The sequence below is a fragment of the Brachionichthys hirsutus genome, chromosome 15 (assembly GCF_040956055.1).
Source record: "Brachionichthys hirsutus isolate HB-005 chromosome 15, CSIRO-AGI_Bhir_v1, whole genome shotgun sequence".
In the NCBI taxonomy this organism is placed as follows: domain Eukaryota; kingdom Metazoa; phylum Chordata; class Actinopteri; order Lophiiformes; family Brachionichthyidae; genus Brachionichthys; species Brachionichthys hirsutus.
Window position 1 is genome coordinate 12,416,723 of NC_090911.1, and position 18,572 is coordinate 12,435,294.

General features: G+C 45.1%; 3 protein-coding genes across 3 annotated transcripts; all 3 read right to left on the reverse strand.

Annotated features, from left to right (window-relative positions):
• Positions 1-855: 855 nt before the first annotated feature.
• LOC137904995 (sodium- and chloride-dependent betaine transporter-like) lies at positions 856-5,481 on the reverse strand. Its single transcript, XM_068749219.1, has 14 exons — positions 5,334-5,481; positions 5,100-5,234; positions 4,859-4,996; positions 4,167-4,254; positions 3,897-4,029; positions 3,690-3,824; positions 3,427-3,530; positions 3,081-3,205; positions 2,443-2,555; positions 2,225-2,362; positions 2,009-2,111; positions 1,677-1,777; positions 1,408-1,575; positions 856-1,276 (listed from the first exon to the last, which is right to left on the reverse strand). Exons 1-14 carry the CDS (start codon positions 5,479-5,481, stop codon positions 1,163-1,165), a joined length of 1,743 nt encoding a protein of 580 aa, XP_068605320.1. The 3' UTR covers positions 856-1,162.
• A 582-nt stretch (positions 5,482-6,063) lies between these two features.
• LOC137904994 (sodium- and chloride-dependent GABA transporter 3-like) lies at positions 6,064-10,889 on the reverse strand. Its single transcript, XM_068749218.1, has 14 exons — positions 10,733-10,889; positions 10,526-10,660; positions 10,301-10,438; positions 9,515-9,602; positions 9,221-9,353; positions 8,995-9,129; positions 8,751-8,854; positions 8,556-8,680; positions 8,201-8,313; positions 7,978-8,115; positions 7,777-7,879; positions 7,026-7,126; positions 6,560-6,727; positions 6,064-6,266 (listed from the first exon to the last, which is right to left on the reverse strand). Exons 1-14 carry the CDS (start codon positions 10,887-10,889, stop codon positions 6,159-6,161), a joined length of 1,746 nt encoding a protein of 581 aa, XP_068605319.1. The 3' UTR covers positions 6,064-6,158.
• Positions 10,890-12,266: 1,377 nt separating this feature from the next.
• On the reverse strand, positions 12,267-16,579 carry LOC137904788 (sodium- and chloride-dependent GABA transporter 3-like). The gene is made up of 14 exons (XM_068748991.1): positions 16,423-16,579; positions 15,642-15,776; positions 15,390-15,527; positions 15,159-15,246; positions 14,864-14,996; positions 14,644-14,778; positions 14,295-14,398; positions 14,057-14,181; positions 13,865-13,977; positions 13,638-13,775; positions 13,461-13,563; positions 13,184-13,284; positions 12,542-12,709; positions 12,267-12,401 (listed from the first exon to the last, which is right to left on the reverse strand). Exons 1-14 carry the CDS (start codon positions 16,577-16,579, stop codon positions 12,267-12,269), a joined length of 1,773 nt encoding a protein of 590 aa, XP_068605092.1.
• Between the last annotated feature and the right edge of the window lie 1,993 nt (positions 16,580-18,572).

An 18,572-nucleotide genomic window follows, 5' to 3' on the forward strand; every position in this document is an offset into this window, starting at 1 on the left:
CAATCTATAAAAGATGTTCTCCTTAGAAATGCTCACATTTAAGGATTACTACGGCTTGAAATGGAAGCACGCTTACCAAATAATCCAAATTCATTCTGATCAGTGTGGCTTATTATATATTAAGTAAGATCAATTAAAGTTATGCTTTCTATTTTACTTGCCAAATTTAATTATTGTTTTTTATGTCAGTGTCAAGAAGTGGAAAAAGGCATTTTGCCAAGAGAAGCGTTACCAAAGAGACCGGTTACTTTTACTTGAACTTGATTTGTTGATCTGATATTGCCTTTAGTTGAAGGGAAACTGGTCAGATTGTGTCATTCTAGTATTGTTAATGGTGTCTTTGAGCCTTCAGGGTTCAGACTAAGTGAGTTGAACTTCAAACATTAGACACTTAAAATATAGTCAAATAGGACTGAGCCAAAAACAGGATCTAGAGATTTAAGTGTTTCTTTATTTTATTACGTTTAAGTACGCACACGCCGGATTAGTGTAACAGTCATTGCTCAACCCAGTTTCACCCACGACAGCAGTGTGGAAAGCTTGATTGTAGATTTAGATATTTTTGTTTGTCTTTCGAACTTAAACTTTGACCTTTTCCCAGCGCTCAAGACGAGGACGAGGACGAAGAGCTCGTGTCTTACTGGCCTCCCAAGGTCCCGAAGGCTCCCACCCTACGAACGGGGAGCTCAGGGTCTGCTGGGAGAATGGAAAAGGCCGGATCGGTAAGAATCCAGCATGTTTTACTCAACTCGGAGTCGCCCTCTACAGGCCACGGTGAACTTCTGTCTCTCGTCATCACGGTTTCTAATAAAGCGAGCAACAATGTCATTATTACAATAACTTTTTACACCAGCAGTTAGTTTAGTTGAATTTATTGTTTAATTTTACTACTTTTTATTTTCATTTATGATTTTCCTATGCAGTTAACAGTTAACGAATGATAATCTGACATGTTTGGCGTGTAGTTTAACCGATGGGACATGTTACGGGCCTGCAGAGCCTCCTGCTGCTCTCCTTGAAGGTGGAATAGCGAGCAGGCAAGACGCGGACTTGAGTAAAGATTTTTAGAGTCTTTTAATTTTTTTGTTGTATTTCAGTAACATTAAATGACGGCTCTAATTAATCTGAATTCAGATCACATGGCATTAAATGAAGTACGACATTAAGACGGTGACGATTGTGTCGGAGGATTTGTGAGTTGGTCGATTTCTTCCTCTTTCATTTCCCCCCTCTGGCAGACTGGACGTTCAACAGGACGACAAAGGACGGACAACCGCTGCAACCAACCAGATGAGGACATTTAGATACTCCCACATTATCAGGAGAAACACTGGAGGAATTTTTAGTTTCAATACCAGTGTCTGGATTCATAGAAGGAAACCCTCCACAATGAGAATATTATCTGACCTGTCTGAAGGTTCCTGCTGTAAAACACATCAGTCCAGCTGCCCACAGCGGTACCATGACAACGGAGGAGAGGGTCATGGCCCATCCGACAGCATAGGCCCAGTCGGGGTAGACGTAGCCATTGATCCTGAGATGTTTGTAATCGGCCAAATACACGACCAAAGAAATCTGAGACAACGGGAGGGCGAGACGGCCCGTCGTGTAAATATTAACAGAGATGGTTCGGAGAGCTCAACAAAGATGAGCAACACGGAAACGTTGAGATTCACCAGTGACAGCAGAGGAATGGTGAATCTCCAGCAGAATCTGAAGAAGGGCGCGGGCCTCTGTCCAGTCATGTCCTCGATGATGCTCGAAAAACGGTCAGCACCTGTTGAAAATCCAGAATATTAGAAAGCCACGTTGTCAAGATCTCAAGGTTAACTTTTAGCAATGCAGTTGATGCTGGAACCCACGTCCCGGAGAGCCCGGAAGAACTTTAGGACAGTTTTTCTCTTTGCCTCGGCCCGTCTCGAATCACTCAGGGAGGCAAAATGTCTGGATCTGCACGCTACAAATATAAAATACCGACTTTTTGGACACGGGTTGTATCTTCACTCACCGACTATCCAGCCTACGGCCACGCATTGACAAATAGCCATGAAGTTCTGGCAGACTCTGGTCGAACCGTAGAAGTCAAGGAGTTGGAACACGTAAATTCCTCCCTTGAGCAGAAAGACGTGAGATTATATGACCCCAAATTACGAATTCAATTGCCTTATGCTAAATATACTGTATATTAAACAACAACAACATCTAAAGGATTATTTTTACTCGCCTCAGTGACCAAAGTGAGATGCGTGAGGAAGCTGGAGATGCAGATGATGAGGACGAAGATCTCGTGATTCACCGGTGCACGAAGCCGCTTGGGAAACAAGTCGCTCACTGAGGTGATGAAACTCTCCACAATCACGAACTAAAGCAGAGGACCCGGAGTGGGCGTGTGTTTGCGTGTCTCGAGCGCAGGCGGCGTCTTCCCGGAGGAAGCGTTATTACGTGCGTGTCGATGGTCAGCAGGACCAGCATCAGGAAGAAGCAGGCGGTCCAGAACTGTGGTAGCGGCATCAGAGCTGCAGCCTGAGGGTAAGCGATGAAGGCCAAGCCCGGACCTGGGGGGGGGGGGGGGGGGACGAGAGGATACCTGATGCAGCCACGAGGACTTAAAATGCCTAACCGTGGATCCTGGCTTGTCTCCGAGGCAGCGATACGGCCACGGGGTGCACGGGCTAAAAATGGAGCCGATACATCTTCACGTCTACTGTCCTTCCAGCTTGTCCCCTCACGGGTTGCCACAGCAACCCGACCTGCTCCACTTCACGCTGTCCTTTGCATCGTCCTCCCCAACACCAGCCACTCTCATGTCCTCCCTCACTACGTCCATGTATCTTCTCCTGGGTCGTCCTCTAGTCCTGATCCCTGGCAGTTCCATCCTCAGCATCCTTCTACCGATATAGTCCCCGTCTCTCCTCTGGACATGTCCAAACCATCAAAGTCTGGTCTCTCTGTCCTTGTCTCCAAAACGTCTAACCTTCACTGTCCCTCTTATTGCCTCCTTTCTAATCCTGTCCAACCTGGTCACATTTCGTAGAAATGTTGGCCGCCTCATTTTATGAAGTCTTTTGAGTTGACTGTACCTGACTCGGTCACGGTGTCGACAGCGACTCCCTGTTCCTGAGCCATGAATCCAAGAACAGAGAAGACGACGAATCCAGCGACGAAACTGGTTCCGCTGTTCAGCAGGCAGAGATAAAAGCAATCCCTGGAGGACACACGAAGACGGCATCATGGACAGCGCCCAAAAAGACCACCTGTAGTCCTCAAAGGTGGACAGCCCAAATAGCCAAGAGGCACTCAAAGTATTTGGGTTTTGGTCAAAACCAGAACATTTGCGGCTGCTCTGCCTGGGACGTCCCGACCTGTAGCAGTTGACGCCCCGTTCTCTGCGTACCTGTAGCAGTTGACGCCCCGTTCTCTGCGTACCTGTAGCAGTTGTTGTTGTAGTCGTTGTAGCTGCCCAGGACATTTAGAGTTCCTGCAGTCAGACTGTAGGAGAAATATATTTGGGATCCTGCTTCTATCCAGACCTGAAATGTAAGAACATTATACCACTCAAATCCGACCCATCGTTGCACCATGTACTTCACCTTTCTACCACCTGCCCTCTTAGCAGACTAGCTTATCACGTTTTATTAAGTGCTATAAGTGTCCAGAACGTTTTCTGTTACTCCTTATTTACGACCCACCTGGAGGTCAGCCAGGCGGTTTATGTCCGGGTACAGGTAGTAGTAGATCCCTTCTGAAGCTCCAGGTAGAGTCACGCCTCTGATGAGGAGGATGAGGAGCATCACGTAGGGGAACGTGGCTGTGAAATATGCTACCTGAAATGTTTAAGAAAGGGACATGTGATAAGTGATTTTATATTTTTTTGCACCACATTGTTCCTGCAGGACCTTTCCGGAGGACTTGACTCCTTTCCAGATGCAGAAGTAGCAGAACACCCAGCAGGCCAGGAGACACAAGGCCAGCTCCCACCGGACGCCGCCCAGCTCCTCGATGCCTCCGGACATGCCCAGCATCCTCCGCCTGAGGAGAGGCAGGGAGGACGAGGTGATGCATAATGTCAGAGCATCCGGGATTACTCTTAGCCACCATGATGTTTGCAATGGTCCCGCCTGAAGTCGCGTGAAAGCATGATCAGAATCAGCAAGCGCTGAACTCACTCCCAGAATTCCGTTGCCGCGGACGCGCCTTTGGTCCGATTCGCCGTTCCATCGGAGGAATTGAAATTCCGGAGTCCAAAGCAGTAATCTGGTTAAAGGAACAGACGGGGAATGTTTTTAAGGCTCCGTGTTCTTGGAGCGATGCGATGGTGTTTATGTGCAGTAGATGGAACATTTGGCTGATGGTGCAGGAATTACTCAGCTGCCTTGCTCATAAGCAGAAGCATTTCAGACGAGCAGCACCGACACCACAAAAATAGCTGTAAGCAAAGTCTGTTCCGAACATCGAATGGCCTCTGGATGTTTGCGCCCTTAATGCGCCGTTACCACTTCATTACTTTAAATATTTAACCCTTTACACATTCGAGTAAACTTTGTTTTTCTCAAGTACCGGTAGAAACACGAATGAGTCACATGGTCATCGTGTTTGTCTAACATAACAGACTATAAAAATGCATTTAATAAAATACAGTTGAAAACATAAATATGCAGTATTGACATTTAAAGCACACTTGAGCTGGAAATTGAAAAAGTATCTGTACTGTTTTAAATACTGCACTGCAGTACATCTTCTTGGCTATGTTGTACTGCCGGATTGTGTTTGAGTAAACCATCAAATGTGATCGTGGAGTTAAAGCTCTTCTAACTTTATTGTCCAAGCTCTAATGAAAGTAATCTGTTACGAGCCTTACCTGTGTTCCAGGTGTTGTCGCAGGTGGCCCAGGGGAGGCGGGCTCTGAAGGAGAACACCAGGTAGAACAGAGCCCAGGCCTCGATCAGAATGTAGATGAAGAAGCAAAGTGAAATTATGAGTTGCCCGATTCCGATGCCTTTAATTGGGACGCAAAGCAGAGCGTTAGAAACGGGACCCGCTGACGTGGAGAGCAAATCATTTCGGGGTTCCGTGAACTACGTGTTTTAAGATCGCCTCACCTTGGGCCAGCGGACACAGCCTCCGCCAGGAGGTGATGAACCCTTCCTGGGTGTACTGACCAACGGAGGTCTCCAATAGGAACAGAGGGATCCCACAAGCCACGGCCAGCAGACCGTACGGAACCAGAAAGGCTCCTACGGGCGAAACAGACATCAGCGCCCACGGCAACGGCGATAACAAACACGATTCCAGTGCACCACCCGAAAACCAAGGAATCTAGGCTAGGGCTTGACCTCCGCCGTTCTTGTAGCAGAGGTAAGGGAACCTCCACACGTTGCCCAGTCCGACGACGCTTCCTGCCACCACCAGGACGTACTCTCTTTTACTCGCCCACTGGCCTCTCTCACTCGAACCTTCTGCTCTGCTTCGTTGTCTGCTCATCTTCATTCGCAGATGTTCGCTTCTCCTTGGATGCTCTCGATGCCGCAGCCAGTTCTGCTTTCTGCTCTTTGCTGGTTTGACGGTCATCAGAATACGGTGTGCTAATATTCCTGTGCAAACATGTAACCGCTTGAGGTGGAGTTACCGCTGATCTGAGAGGCGGGCCGTTGGGAAGCGAAGACTTTGGACCAAACAGAGACTGATTAAGTCAATAAATTAATAAAATAAATACTGTCAAAGATCCAAAAACGGTGGCAAAGTCTGATCATCTGAGAGTTTAGATGACAAGAAGTTGAGCTGTGCCAATACCCAGCCGTGTACAGTGTAAATAAAAAGGGTGGTAAAACTAGTGCCCTGCGGCGCTCCAGTTTTTGTAATCTGCCACCAAGTCTCACAAACTGGGGACGGTTTATCAGATAATCTAAAGCCCAAGCCGCAGTGGCGTTGTTGCAACCGACAACTCAATCATTTATATCCTAAAATATGTAATGAATTAAAAGCACGAGAAAAATCAAAAAACACGATGGGAACAGAGCTGCCAGTGGAGTTTTATATTTATTCATCAGCTTGTAAATACCACAACAAATACTAAGAAACAGACATTCCATTCTGATCCAGAGCTCGGAAGAACAAACAGTAGCACATCTGGATTGATAATGGAATGTTGGTTGTAATGTCTAAGTCGTAAACGCAGACGTCATCAGGTCAACCGCTGTTCCCTCCTCTCCGACTTCGTTTCGCTTCCGGGCTGGACCTTCAGCAGGACGACAAAGGACGGACAAACGCTGGAACAAGCAAGAGCAGTAAGTTTAAGCACGGCCATAATCTGGAGATCTGGAGGGACACGATACGGGAATGAAGTAATATTATAGATATTTGTTAAATGAATAATCAATCTCATTAGTTAATACATACTAATCCGAAAAGCTAAATCCATTCATGTGGAAATGTTTCCTCAAGATTTGTGTTTGGGAATCTGTCTGGAGATCCAGTTGTGATTGTAACCGCGAAGAAAGATATGCAAACAAAACATAACTGAAAGTTCTCCTCCGTCTTATTATTCAGCACGAATCCTGACCTGCCTGAAGGTTCCTGGTGTCAAACACATCAGTCCAGCTGCCCACAGCGGTACCATGGCAACGGAGGACAGGGTCATGGTCCATCCCAGTCCGTACGCCCAGTCGGGGTAGACGTAGCCATTGAACGTGAGGTGTTGGTAGTCGACCAGGTACAGGATGAAGGAACTCTGTGAAGATTTGTTTTTTTGTAACACATGAACCACTTCTTAGGAAGGCTAAAATGAGTTAAAACAATCTAGTCAAGAGTAACAAAGATAACAAAAAAAGAATGAGCTGATATGTTTAGGTTTTGTAAAAGTTTTTCATGTCTTTAATTTGAACATGGTCATGCCAAAGATGCCTCGTATGTTTGCTGCTAGCCGTCCCTCCTAACTGACTCCTAAAAGGTGTCGCCATAAATCAACTGCTGAACCTACTGAAGGAACATAGAACCACGTAGAACCACGTAGAACGTTGCTGACTCACCAGTGACCACAGAGGAATGATGAATTTCCAGCACAGCGTGAAGAAAGCAGAAGGTCTGTGTCCCGTCATGTCCTCAATGACGTCAGAGAGGCGATCAGCACCTGATCATAAAGTCCAACAATTCCAAAGGTAAATCAATCAGCATGATGTTCCGATGAGTGCCTGAAGCCGGGGGCCTTCACACGATTTTATTGTGTTCGCATAATGATAATAAAGTATCTTGAATCTTGAATGATGATGTTAAAACATTTCTATTGTCAACTAAAGAAATGGGCTTTGTGTTTCCCACCATCTTTGGTATTTGGGGTCGATGACTTCTGACGCATTGTCTTGTAACAGATTATTCCCTCTCCCCGGACACCGAACTCTTCCAGGGGGGGGCGAGGTGTTCCCAGGCCAGCCGAGAGACATGGTCCCCCCAGCGTGTCCGAGGTCTTCCCTGATGCCTGCTCCCAGCGAGACGTACCCAGAACACCTCCCCTTTAGGCATCCGAAATCTTGCAAAGCCTCCCACCAACCAGGAGAGGGCAGGCAACCTTCTCCCGTTTGGGAACCTTGGATTTGGATGTGCTGATCATCATCCCACTGGCTTCACACTCAGCCGCACGCCGCCCGAGTGCGCACTAAAGTTTCAGGCTCTACGAGCCCAACGGCATGCAGGGATGACCTCTTTCAGACCCCTTCTGGTCCTTGGCTGCACCGAGAACCTAAATCCATGAAGAACCAGTGATGGACCGGTACTCTCACTCACCGAAGATCCAGCCCACAGCCAAGCATTCACTAACAGCGATGACGTTCATGCAGACCCTTGTAACGCCGTAGAACTCGATAAGCTGGAAAATATAAATTCCTCCCTGAAGCAGAAAGAAAAGCGAGATTCGAATAAGACCTGAAACTGGCTGAAGTTTCAGATTTCTAAATGTGTTTTATATAAAAGTCGTTTCATGTTTACCTCAGTAACCAAGGGAAGATTTAGGAGACAGATGGATGTGCAGCAGACGAGGACAAAGATCTCGTGCTTCACCGGTGCACGGAGGAACGTCGGAAACGCGTCGCTCACTGAGGTGGTAAAGCTCTCCATCAACACAAACTGTGAAGAAATCAGAGTGTGTGTGTGTGCGTGTGTGTGTTTACACACCAGTTATTTCTCATTGAAAAATGTGACAAATATTTACATGAGAGTCGACAGCCAATAGAATCAGCATGAGGAAGAAGCAGACGGTCCAGAACTGTGGTAGCGGCATCAGAGCCGCAGCCTGAGGGTAAGCAATGAAGGCCAAGCCCGGACCTGGGGGGGGGGGGCATTAAAGCATTGTCAAGTTTCAAATATTATACACAAGAAATGTTTTATGAGTTTGTATAATTCAGATAATCATTACTTTTGAGGGTATATGTGGATGTACATGGCAAGGGCAGACGTTTACCATCAATGCCCCCTGGGGGGGGGGGGGGGGGTCAGTTTAGAGGAAATTCCCTTTGTGGGCTTACGTATAAGTCAAAAAGACCCAAAAAGACCCAAAAAGACCCCACCTGACTCAGTCACGGTGTCGACAGCGACTCCCTGTTCCTGAGCCATGAATCCAAGAACAGAGAAGACGACGAATCCAGCGACGAAACTGGTCCCGCTGTTCAGGAGACAGAGATAAAAGCAATCCCTGGGGGACACACAGAGACAGACGACCCCTGTTGAGTATGAAAGATGTCTATGATCGATGTCAACTTTACCTGTAGCAGTTGTTGTTGTAGTCGTTGTAGCTGCTGAGGACAATCAATGACCCTGAAGTGAGGCTGTAGGAGAAGGAGATTTGAATTGCTGCTTCTATCCAGACCTGCAATGTTAGAAAGGAATAATACACACTGAAGTGAGGAGTTTGCTTTCACTTAAAAAGCAATGTTGATAAAGATGCAAGACAATTCCAGTTAACCCGTTTCTGATTGGGTTTAAAAGTGCACCAAGTAAACGACCCACCTGGAGGTCCGCCAGGCGGTTTATGTCCGGGTACAGGTAGTAGTAGATCCCTTCTGAAGCTCCAGGTAGAGTCACGCCTCTGATGAGGAGGATGAGGAGCATCAGGTAGGGGAACGTGGCTGTGAAATATGCTGCCTAAAACGAAAATGAAATGTTTATAGACAGCTAGTCGATACAAGTGTTTGTTCGTAACGGCTACTTAAAGACTGAAGTCTTTGCACAGGACCTTTCCAGAGGACTTGACTCCTTTCCAGATGCTCAAGTAACAGAAGATCCAAGCAATCAGGAGACACAAGGCCAGCTCCCACCGGACGCCGCCCAGCTCCTCGATGCCTCCGGACGTGCCCAGCATCCTCCGCCTGAGGAGAGGCAGGTTCAACAGGTAATGTTGTGGATGCATTTGTAATTGACCAGAGGGAGTGTACCTAAACCACATCAACGTTCACGAAGCCCCAACCTGCTTGGGTATCCTCACCGCATGAAGCTTATATGTTTCAGAATGAACAGAAGTTGGACTCACTCCCAGAACTCGGCGGCTGCAGAAGTCCCTTTGGTCTGATTTGAAGTCACGTTAGATGAATTAAACGTCTGGAGGTCAAGGCAGTCGGCTGGTTTGAGGAACAAACGGGCTTCGGTGAGGATTAGAGCACTAAAGGCTCGATATTGTGTATTAGTGTTATATAAATCATCTTACTGATTCAGCACTTGTATGAATGAATGAATGAATGAATATATTTGTTAGATAGAATGTTAGAGTACAAGTACAGTCACACGGTAGCATGTATTACAGTACAAATAAAGTCAAACATCCTGTCTAAGAGGAGCATTTCAAAAAAGCCCTTGCGGTCTTGTTTCCGTTGAAAGTCCTTCGTACATAAATCATCCACAATTAACAATACAAATTTAACAATACAAATAAAAATAAAACCAATATTAAATTACACAATTGATGCAACGTAACATTAGAAAAACAAAAATAAAAAGATTTTACACCGCCAGTGCAAACTAACAATCTAAAATAAATTACACCACTGATGCAAAATGACAATGAAGGACAATAAATAACTTACATAAATTACAATAAATTACTAAATATAACATGTTTATAATTTGCTCTTCTATTATTTTAATTTTTGAAAACTTTATTTGTAATGAGATAAATGCACAGGATGAGAAAAATCTACTATTTATTTTAACCTATTAATTAAAGCAGAAAAACAGCATGTAAAACATAGACTGCGTACGTTCAGAGTACCTCAAAGTGTTCAAAATGCTCCACAACTAAGAGTACTCATAAGAGCCTTACCTGTGTTCCAGGTGTTGTTGCAGGTGGCCCAGGGGAGCCGGGCTCTGAAGGAGAACGCCAGGTAGAAGAGAGCCCAGGCTTCGATTAAGATGTATATGGAACCCCAGACTATAATGATACATTTTCCGATGCCGATTCCTTGAAAAGAGACACAAACGTAGATGCTGCAAAAGCCACACGAGACACTTCTCCAGAGTTCTGCTTCTACCTGGACATTTTACCCACCTTTTGCCAGCGGACACAACTTGTTCCAGCAGGTGATGGATCCTTCCTGGGTGTACTGACCCACCGAGGTCTCAAGAAGGAACATGGGTACCCCAATAAATACAGCAAACAGGCCATATGGAACCAGAAAGGCACCTGTGGACGTATAAGCCCATCTTTAATAATGCATGTAAATAGGATTTCAATGAACGAATAGCTAATATTCACCTCCACCGTTCTTGTAGCAGAGGTAAGGAAACCTCCACACGTTCCCCAAGCCGACGACATTCCCTGCAGCAACCAGAAGATATTCTCTTTTACTCGCCCACTCTCCTCGGCCTTCATCTCTCCTCTGTTCTTCCTTTTGTCTTCTTTTTTTGTTCATCTCAACTTCAAATTTGTTTCTGTTTTAATTACAGTCCGGCCAGATTATCTTCCCGTCTCTAACGCCGTCTTATTCCACCCTGACCACACCCCGTGAGTCATGATGGAGCAACGGCTCCAGGGTTCAGTTGCCAACCTTCCTGTTTGTGGAGAAAAGTTTACATCTTTATTCATTGTAATTTGAGAATTGGTTCTGGAGGCTATAATTACAGTTTTCAGTGTTTGCCATTAATGTTGATTCATCAGAATTGTCGAACCCCGAGGAGTTCTTGACGAGGCGCGTCGTTCCCTTGCCTCTCTCTTTTCTCCGGACTGATTCTCTTTGTTTTATTTTTTATTTTCCTCTTTTGTCTTTAATCAACCCGGTCCAGTAATAGTAACACGCTGTAGACGTACCCCCGGCCGCCATCGCTCTGTCGATGTCTCGATGCTTCGGAGCTGTCCTGCAGAGTTTGTAGACTTGTGGACATCAACCAGGAATAAGCATGAAATCCACTCAATACACATAAATGAATGAATATAATAAATATATTCATTCATTCATTCATTCAGATAAATGCTATCAAATTGAGGAAAGACGATCACATCTAAAGGAGTTGAGCTAACGGAGGCCAACAAAGGACATTTTCATAGCCGCTGCAAATACCTGCAGACAAGTGGCAATCAGGAAGAGGAACCGGACCCCTCCCACGTGGGCCAGACGTCCCTGTTCTACTCTACGCATCAGAGCTCTGGGTGATTACAGGTAGTTTCTACTCCATTGTTCTACTCCAAGTTCTACTCCAAGTTCTACTCATTTTTGAACTTACAAAGTCCAAAGCGGTTGCAAGTCAGACAGGTGATCGAGGACCCGCTGCTAGCAGACGCGGGATGGTTCTTCTCCTTTTGTTCAGCTATCTCGATGCTAGACGCAGCTCATAAAGCCAACTTGAAAAGCGGAAATATTCTCAAGAGAATCGGGAAAATATCTTGAGTACGATATAAAACTCTTGCAGCACAAATGATTCATTTGGAGGCAGTGAAGTCATCGTAGAGTTTTAAGTTTTAATCAGCTTTTAGAAACCACCACCTTATTTGTCCGGATCTCATCACAACTCATGCAGCAAACGGGTTGATGCGCTACAGCAGCGGTCACGGCTTGTTAGTTTGCATCAAAGGAGTATTTATTTTTACTGGTATTGTTACATGTACATGATTTATGTACTAAGGACTACAAGGCCGCAAGGGCTCTTTTGAAATGCTCCTCTTAGACCTGATGTTTGACTGTACTTGTACTGTAATACACACTACTGTTTGACTGTACTTGTACTGCAATACACACTACTGTTTGACTGTACTTGTACTGCTCTAACATTCTATCTAATATATCTATTCATCATCACACTATGTTGTCAGTGCAGATGTTGTAAGTTGTCACTGAAGATGTCATCGGATCAACGGTCGTTCTTTCCTCCTCCCTTTCTCTCTTCTGCCAGGCCGGATCTTCAGCAGGACGACAAAGGACGGACAAACGCTGGAACGAGAGAAGTAAGTTCAAATCCAATGTTCAAGGTAGAGAGAGTTTTATTATCCCGCTGGGTTCCAACACGCAAAGTACTTTGGATCATCTTTTAGAGTCTTCGGATCTACAGATAACAATGAGAGCATGTTGACCTGTCTGAAGGTTCCTGGTGTCAAACACATCAGTCCAGCTGCCCACAGCGGTACCATGGCAACGGAGGAGAAGGTCATGGTCCATCCCAGTCCGTACGCCCAGTCGGGGTAGACGTAGCCATTGATCTTGAGGTGTTGGTAGTCAACCAGGTACAGGATGAAGGAACTCTGTGAAGAGGTATATTTTAATTATTTGTTTGTGTTCAACATTTCATTTCATTTCATTGATCCATCCTGGGTCTGTCTGCGATCCAAAAGATGGCAACACAAATGTCAAAATCGAGATGTAGTGCTCCTGAGGACGAGGCCGTTCCAGATGGCGCCCGGTTTCCAACAATTGGATTGCAAGAGGTATTTAAATTCTCTGCGGTTGCAGTCGGTTACGCAATAGTAGTTTGGCTTTGTGTGTCCTGAACGTGTCATTGGATTATTATTTTATATTGGATAACTGTCCACAGATGCCCCAGAAAACACAAAAAACTGTCTCATTTTCACTTAGTCCACCGAACAAAAAGTATTTCCAGTGAAGTAGCATTCAGACTCTGGACGTCGTCATAAACATCGTATTTCAACAAGAAAGAAAACACTACAAGCGTGAAAGAAGGCGACATCACTGGTAGCCATGGAGACCTCGGAGCTCACCAGTGACACCATGGGAATGATGAATTTCCAGCAGATTTTGAAGAAAACAGCTGGTTTTTGTCCCGTCATCTCCTCGATGATGTTAGAGAAGCGGTCAGCACCTGGTGGCAGAACCCAAAGAGTCGGCACGGCGATATTATACCCTATAATGACTCTTATTTTAGCCTTTCATTGTTCCTCAGCTATCGAGGTACGTCTTTGTGCAACTGCCTTGGATCATTCAAGATAGTTTTTCAACGTGCACGGAGTGTTATAAGCACACTGTGATTAGTCTCACCAAAGATCCAGCCCACAGCAAGGCATTCACAAACGGCCATGAAGTTCTGGCAGACTCTGGTGGCACCATAAAAATCAACGAGTTGGAAAATATAGATTCCTCCCTGAAGCAGGAAGAGATTGAGATTTGAATGAGACGTGTACTTGAACATGTAGAATATGAACCGTTGTTGTTCACCTCAGTAACCATGGTGATATGCAGGAGGAAGATGGATGCACAGACGACGAGGACGACGATCTCGAGCTTCACTGCGGCACGAAACAGCTTCGGAAACCAATCACTTATCGAGGTGACTAAACTCTCTACTGTGACAAACTGAGGAGAAAGAGAAAGTTTTACACTGTTTATATCTTCAAAAACTGTCATTTGTGAAATGGAAATGCAGTATTGCTGGAAGTTTTTACATGAGTATCAACAGTCAGTAGAACCAGCATGAGGAAGAAGCAGACGGTCCAGAACTGTGGTAGCGGCATCAGAGCTGTGGCCTGAGGGTAAGCGATGAAGGCCAAGCCGGGACCTGAGGGGGGGGGGGGGGGGGACCAGACTATGGAGCTATTTCAGCATTGCATTTGATGAAATCTTTGAATAAACTTTACCTGACTCAGTCACGGTGTCGACAGTCACACCCTGTTGGTGAGCCATGAATCCAAGAACAGAGAAGACGACAAATCCAGCGACGAAACTGGTCCCACTGTTCAGCAGACAGATCCAGAAACAGTCCCTGGAGGTTCCAAAAAGACAATGTTAAAGTAGAATTATAACTATTCCCTGACGTGAGAACAACTTCTAGAATCAAAATCAGCGTCTTTGTTGTATTTGTGTGTTTGTTTGTACCTGTAGCAGTTGTTGTTGTTGTCGTTGTAGCTGCCCAGGACAGTCAGACTCCCTCCTGTAACACTGTAGGAGAAGAACATCTGGGATCCTGCTTCTAGCCAGACCTGAAAGACGGGAGAACGGAAGTAGCCCCATCAGTTAGCAAGGACCCCAAACAACCGTTTACTTTTCACACTGGACTGCAGGCAACTTGGATTCTGTGCCTCTTCCTCCACTCTGAGACCTTGATCTCCACAGGAAGAGAACCTGTGACCACTGAGAAGAGGTCCTTCACACATTCCTAAATTAAAGATGATTCAATGCATCGCGAGAGATACCCATCAACTTTTGGATGACATAAACGACCCACCTGGAGGTCAGCCAGGCGGTTTATGTCCGGGTACAGGTAGTAGTAGATCCCTTCTGAAGCTCCAGGTAGAGTCACGCCTCTGATGAGGAGGATGAGGAGCATCGCGTAGGGGAACGTGGCTGTGAAATATGCTGCCTAAAATGTTTAAGAAAGGGAGTCAGCAGATGAGATTGATAATAATGTCCACCACAAATGAAGATTCAAAGTCTTTGCACAGGACCTTTCCAGAGGACTTGACTCCTTTCCAGATGCTGAAGTAGCAGAACACCCAGCAGGCCAGGAGACACAAGGCCAGCTCCCACCGGACGGCGCCCAGCTCCTCGATGCCTCCGGACATGCCCAGCATCCTCCGCCTGAGGAGAGGCAGGTTTAACAGGTGGGAATGAAAAGTCTTTAGAAATACTTTAAAGCACGATGCTGTGTGAAACTCTTGTTTCCGACACAGTCCTCCTGAAGGAACATGAAAACACCGAAGTCCATCGCGGTTGATGAGAAGAAACAGAAGTTAGACTCACTCCCAGAACTCGACGGCTGCAGAAGTCCCTTTGGTCTGATTTGAAGTCACGTTAGATGAATTAAACGTCTGGAGGTCAAGGCAGTCGGCTGGTTTGAGGAACAAACGGGCTTCAGTTAATGCTGTACACACAACTAACCGCCCTATTTTAGTAAACAGGTAAATTGTAGATTTTAATAAGCGTCCCATTTGCTTTTGTCCATGTTCAAACAATGCAATGCTTGATTCTTACCTGTGTTCCAGGTGTTGTTGCAGGTGGCCCAGGGGGGCTGGGCTCTGAAGGAGAACGCCAGGTAGAACAGAGCCCAGGCTTCGATTATGTTGTAGGTGCTGTTCCAGAGGGAAATGATCAGTTGTCCAATGCCAATCCCTGACACGGAAATAAAGACCACAGTTAGTGGTTCAGTGATTTTCAGAATCTCTTTGTGTCACAAACATTCAGCTTTCCACTGCTGTGTGACCAGTTTAGTTTCATTCTACGCACCTTTTCCAAGCGGACACAGCTTCCTCCAGCAGGTGATGAATCCTTCCTGGGTGTACTGACCCACCGAGGTCTCCAGTAGGAACAGAGGTATCCCAGTAAATACAGCAAACAGGCCATATGGAACCAGAAAGGCGCCTAGAGGTGAATAAAGTGTTATACATAAAGAACTATTGAAAAAAAAAAAAACTTTAAAAACAAAAAAGGAAATTGAAATTGATTTTAAATTTAATTCAATTTGACTTGAAAAGAATCTGAACACAGAACTGTAAATCTGATTTGAAGATTCAATTGAATACGCAATACTATGTGTTGTAGTACGTGTTTTAAATCATTTTTTAAACTATATTTTTACTCTTTTATAAATAATGGAAATGTATTAATAGCACAGAAGTCCTAGATAGAACGGGAAATCTGCCATATATGAATATATGACTCGGCAAGAAGAAAGTACGGTTGTAGTAGTAGTAGTACAGTGAACCCGCGGCAGGTGAAGGTGAAGCGCGATATAGCGAGGGACGACTGTACATGTTTAAAAGTTCATAAAGGTTGAAAGGTGTTGGAAGAAAAATGGATCATTGAAGAAATCCAACTTCATATTTAACATAATAAAAATATTCTCAGAGATGGACATTTTAATCATTAAACGTTTTCTGTAACACCTTCAAAACTGCCAAAAACATATAGAAGAGTAACGCAAAGTAAAAAGCCAAACCATTATTGCTAAAACGGTTCAGTGCGCCAAAATACTTGAACTGCACGATAAAGAATCTCCGATAGTCACCTCCGCCGTTCTTGAAGCAGAGATACGGGAATCTCCACACGTTGCCCAGCCCGACGACGCCTCCTGCAACAACCAGAAGATACTCCCTCTTACTGGCCCACTGGCCCCTGTCTTCATCGCTCCTCTGCCTTTTAGTTGTCCTCCTCTGTCTGTTCATCTCAGCTTCAGTTGTGTCAGATACTGTCTGCTTTCTGTTATCAATTATAATTGCAAATTACAGTATGCAAATGTTTGCTTTTTTATTTTTTATATGCTTAGCAGTTCTCATAATGTGCCAATATTCCCTCGCCCTACGAGTCATATAAAAGTAAAACCTGTTCCACAGTTATCAGGTTTTGCTGTTTGTCAATGGCCAGGGGCTCAAGAAAGAGTCGCTAATCCCTAAAAATAAGTAATGCAATTATGTCTTGAAATGTTTGAATGCAAATTTGGTACAGCAGTATTTTGTTCCTCAGCTGAGACTGTTGCCTCCGCGACCCGGCCCCGGATAAGCGGTGGAAGATGGATGGATGGATGGATGGATGGATGGAACCTATCCTCCTTTCGACATTCCATTCCTCAAGATGTAGACGAGGAACAACCACTTTTCTTTTTCAGAGTTCAAGGTCACACTAATTTGTCCTCTCCCTTTTTGATTCTCTTGCAGGCTGGTTCTTCAGGAGAGGCGAACGTGGGATCTAACCGGATGAGATTAAACGCTCTTTTAGTCGTTCTGCGTATTCTGATCCAGAAGAAAAAGGATTTAACAATGAACGAATATTAAAGATATTTAATGAAGTACTAATATCATTTATAATTATTACTCAGAAAAGTAGGGAATCACATAGAATCAGAGCGGTAGCTGACAGCAAGGAAAGTTTTCACCTAAATTAGAGTCCATGTTTTAACCCCTTTACATCTTATAGATATAGATATATTCTACTGCGTAGGCTTGGATTATACATCATCACAGACATCCACTACTAACTAGCTGGTACTAATACAGCAAGTATGTACAGGCAATCACAGGTAACTTCTCTTAAAGACACAGCAAATGAATCTCATTTAACCAATGACTAAAATCGATGAGCCTATTATTACCCGATTGGGTTCTCCACTATTGAGGCCGTAAGAAAACGAGGCTGGCAGCCAACGGATCCTGAACCATTTGCTGATGCTCGTTTTTCAGCGCATCATCGGTGCCGTTTCCTTGGGCTTTCTTTGGCTCTTGCAACAGACGCCCCCAGCATCAGTGACTGAGACGCTTCACACTTGGCTGTCTTCTTCTCTTGGGCCCGCCTCCATTGTCTCCTCCCAGGGGACGTCATGCGGCGCGACTGGGCCAGTGGTCAGATGATTCTTGGATCATGTTAGGGTATACAGCATATGATCAGAGGATACAAAGTCCTCTAATCTACCAGGCCATTTAAACCTGTGCACAACTAGTGTCCTTGATGGAGTCGCTGTCCTTCACTTTGCACGTGAAGACCTTCCTGAGACTCTCGACCTTCCTTGCCGTCATAATGGTCTGGCCTTGTCTTCTTCCTTCCTTCCTTCCTGAAGCGAAATTCTCAGCATAAAGTTCAGGACTTCACTGGTTTGCCACTCATGCATACCGATGACATGAACTTCTCTGTCCCTGCAAGATTCCATCTGTTACACGAATGCCGTGACGGGTGATTTCCATTACCCTGATTGGCTGGCATGGCACCAGCGCTTTGTTTCGGCTGACTTCACGAGTTTAGTCACTGCCGGCGGTGTTAAAGTTAAAGCCAGTTCTCACTGATATTTTACATGACTGATTTGTGTAGTCTTAGTTACGTAAATTGCGAAACAGCCCATCAATGTATTCCGTTTAAGACTTGAAGTGTGGCTTTGTTAAAGCAGTGAAGTGTCGCTAAAGAAGTTCAAGCACTGAATTTATAGAGCTTGTTGAAGCATAATTAAAATTATGCTGCACTCACCTCTGGCTATTTGACTTGCGTGTGTATTGTGTTTTTACCTGTGTGAAGCTGCTAATTCCTAGCCATTTAGCTAGCTAGTGATGTGTGTCTGCTCAAATATGGCGTTTAGTAAAATAATGCTAAAAAAAAAAAAATCACTGTGTTTTTCCAGACGCAGTAAAGTAGCTCGATTGATGATATAAATATGAGAACTGTATCGTCTGGTTA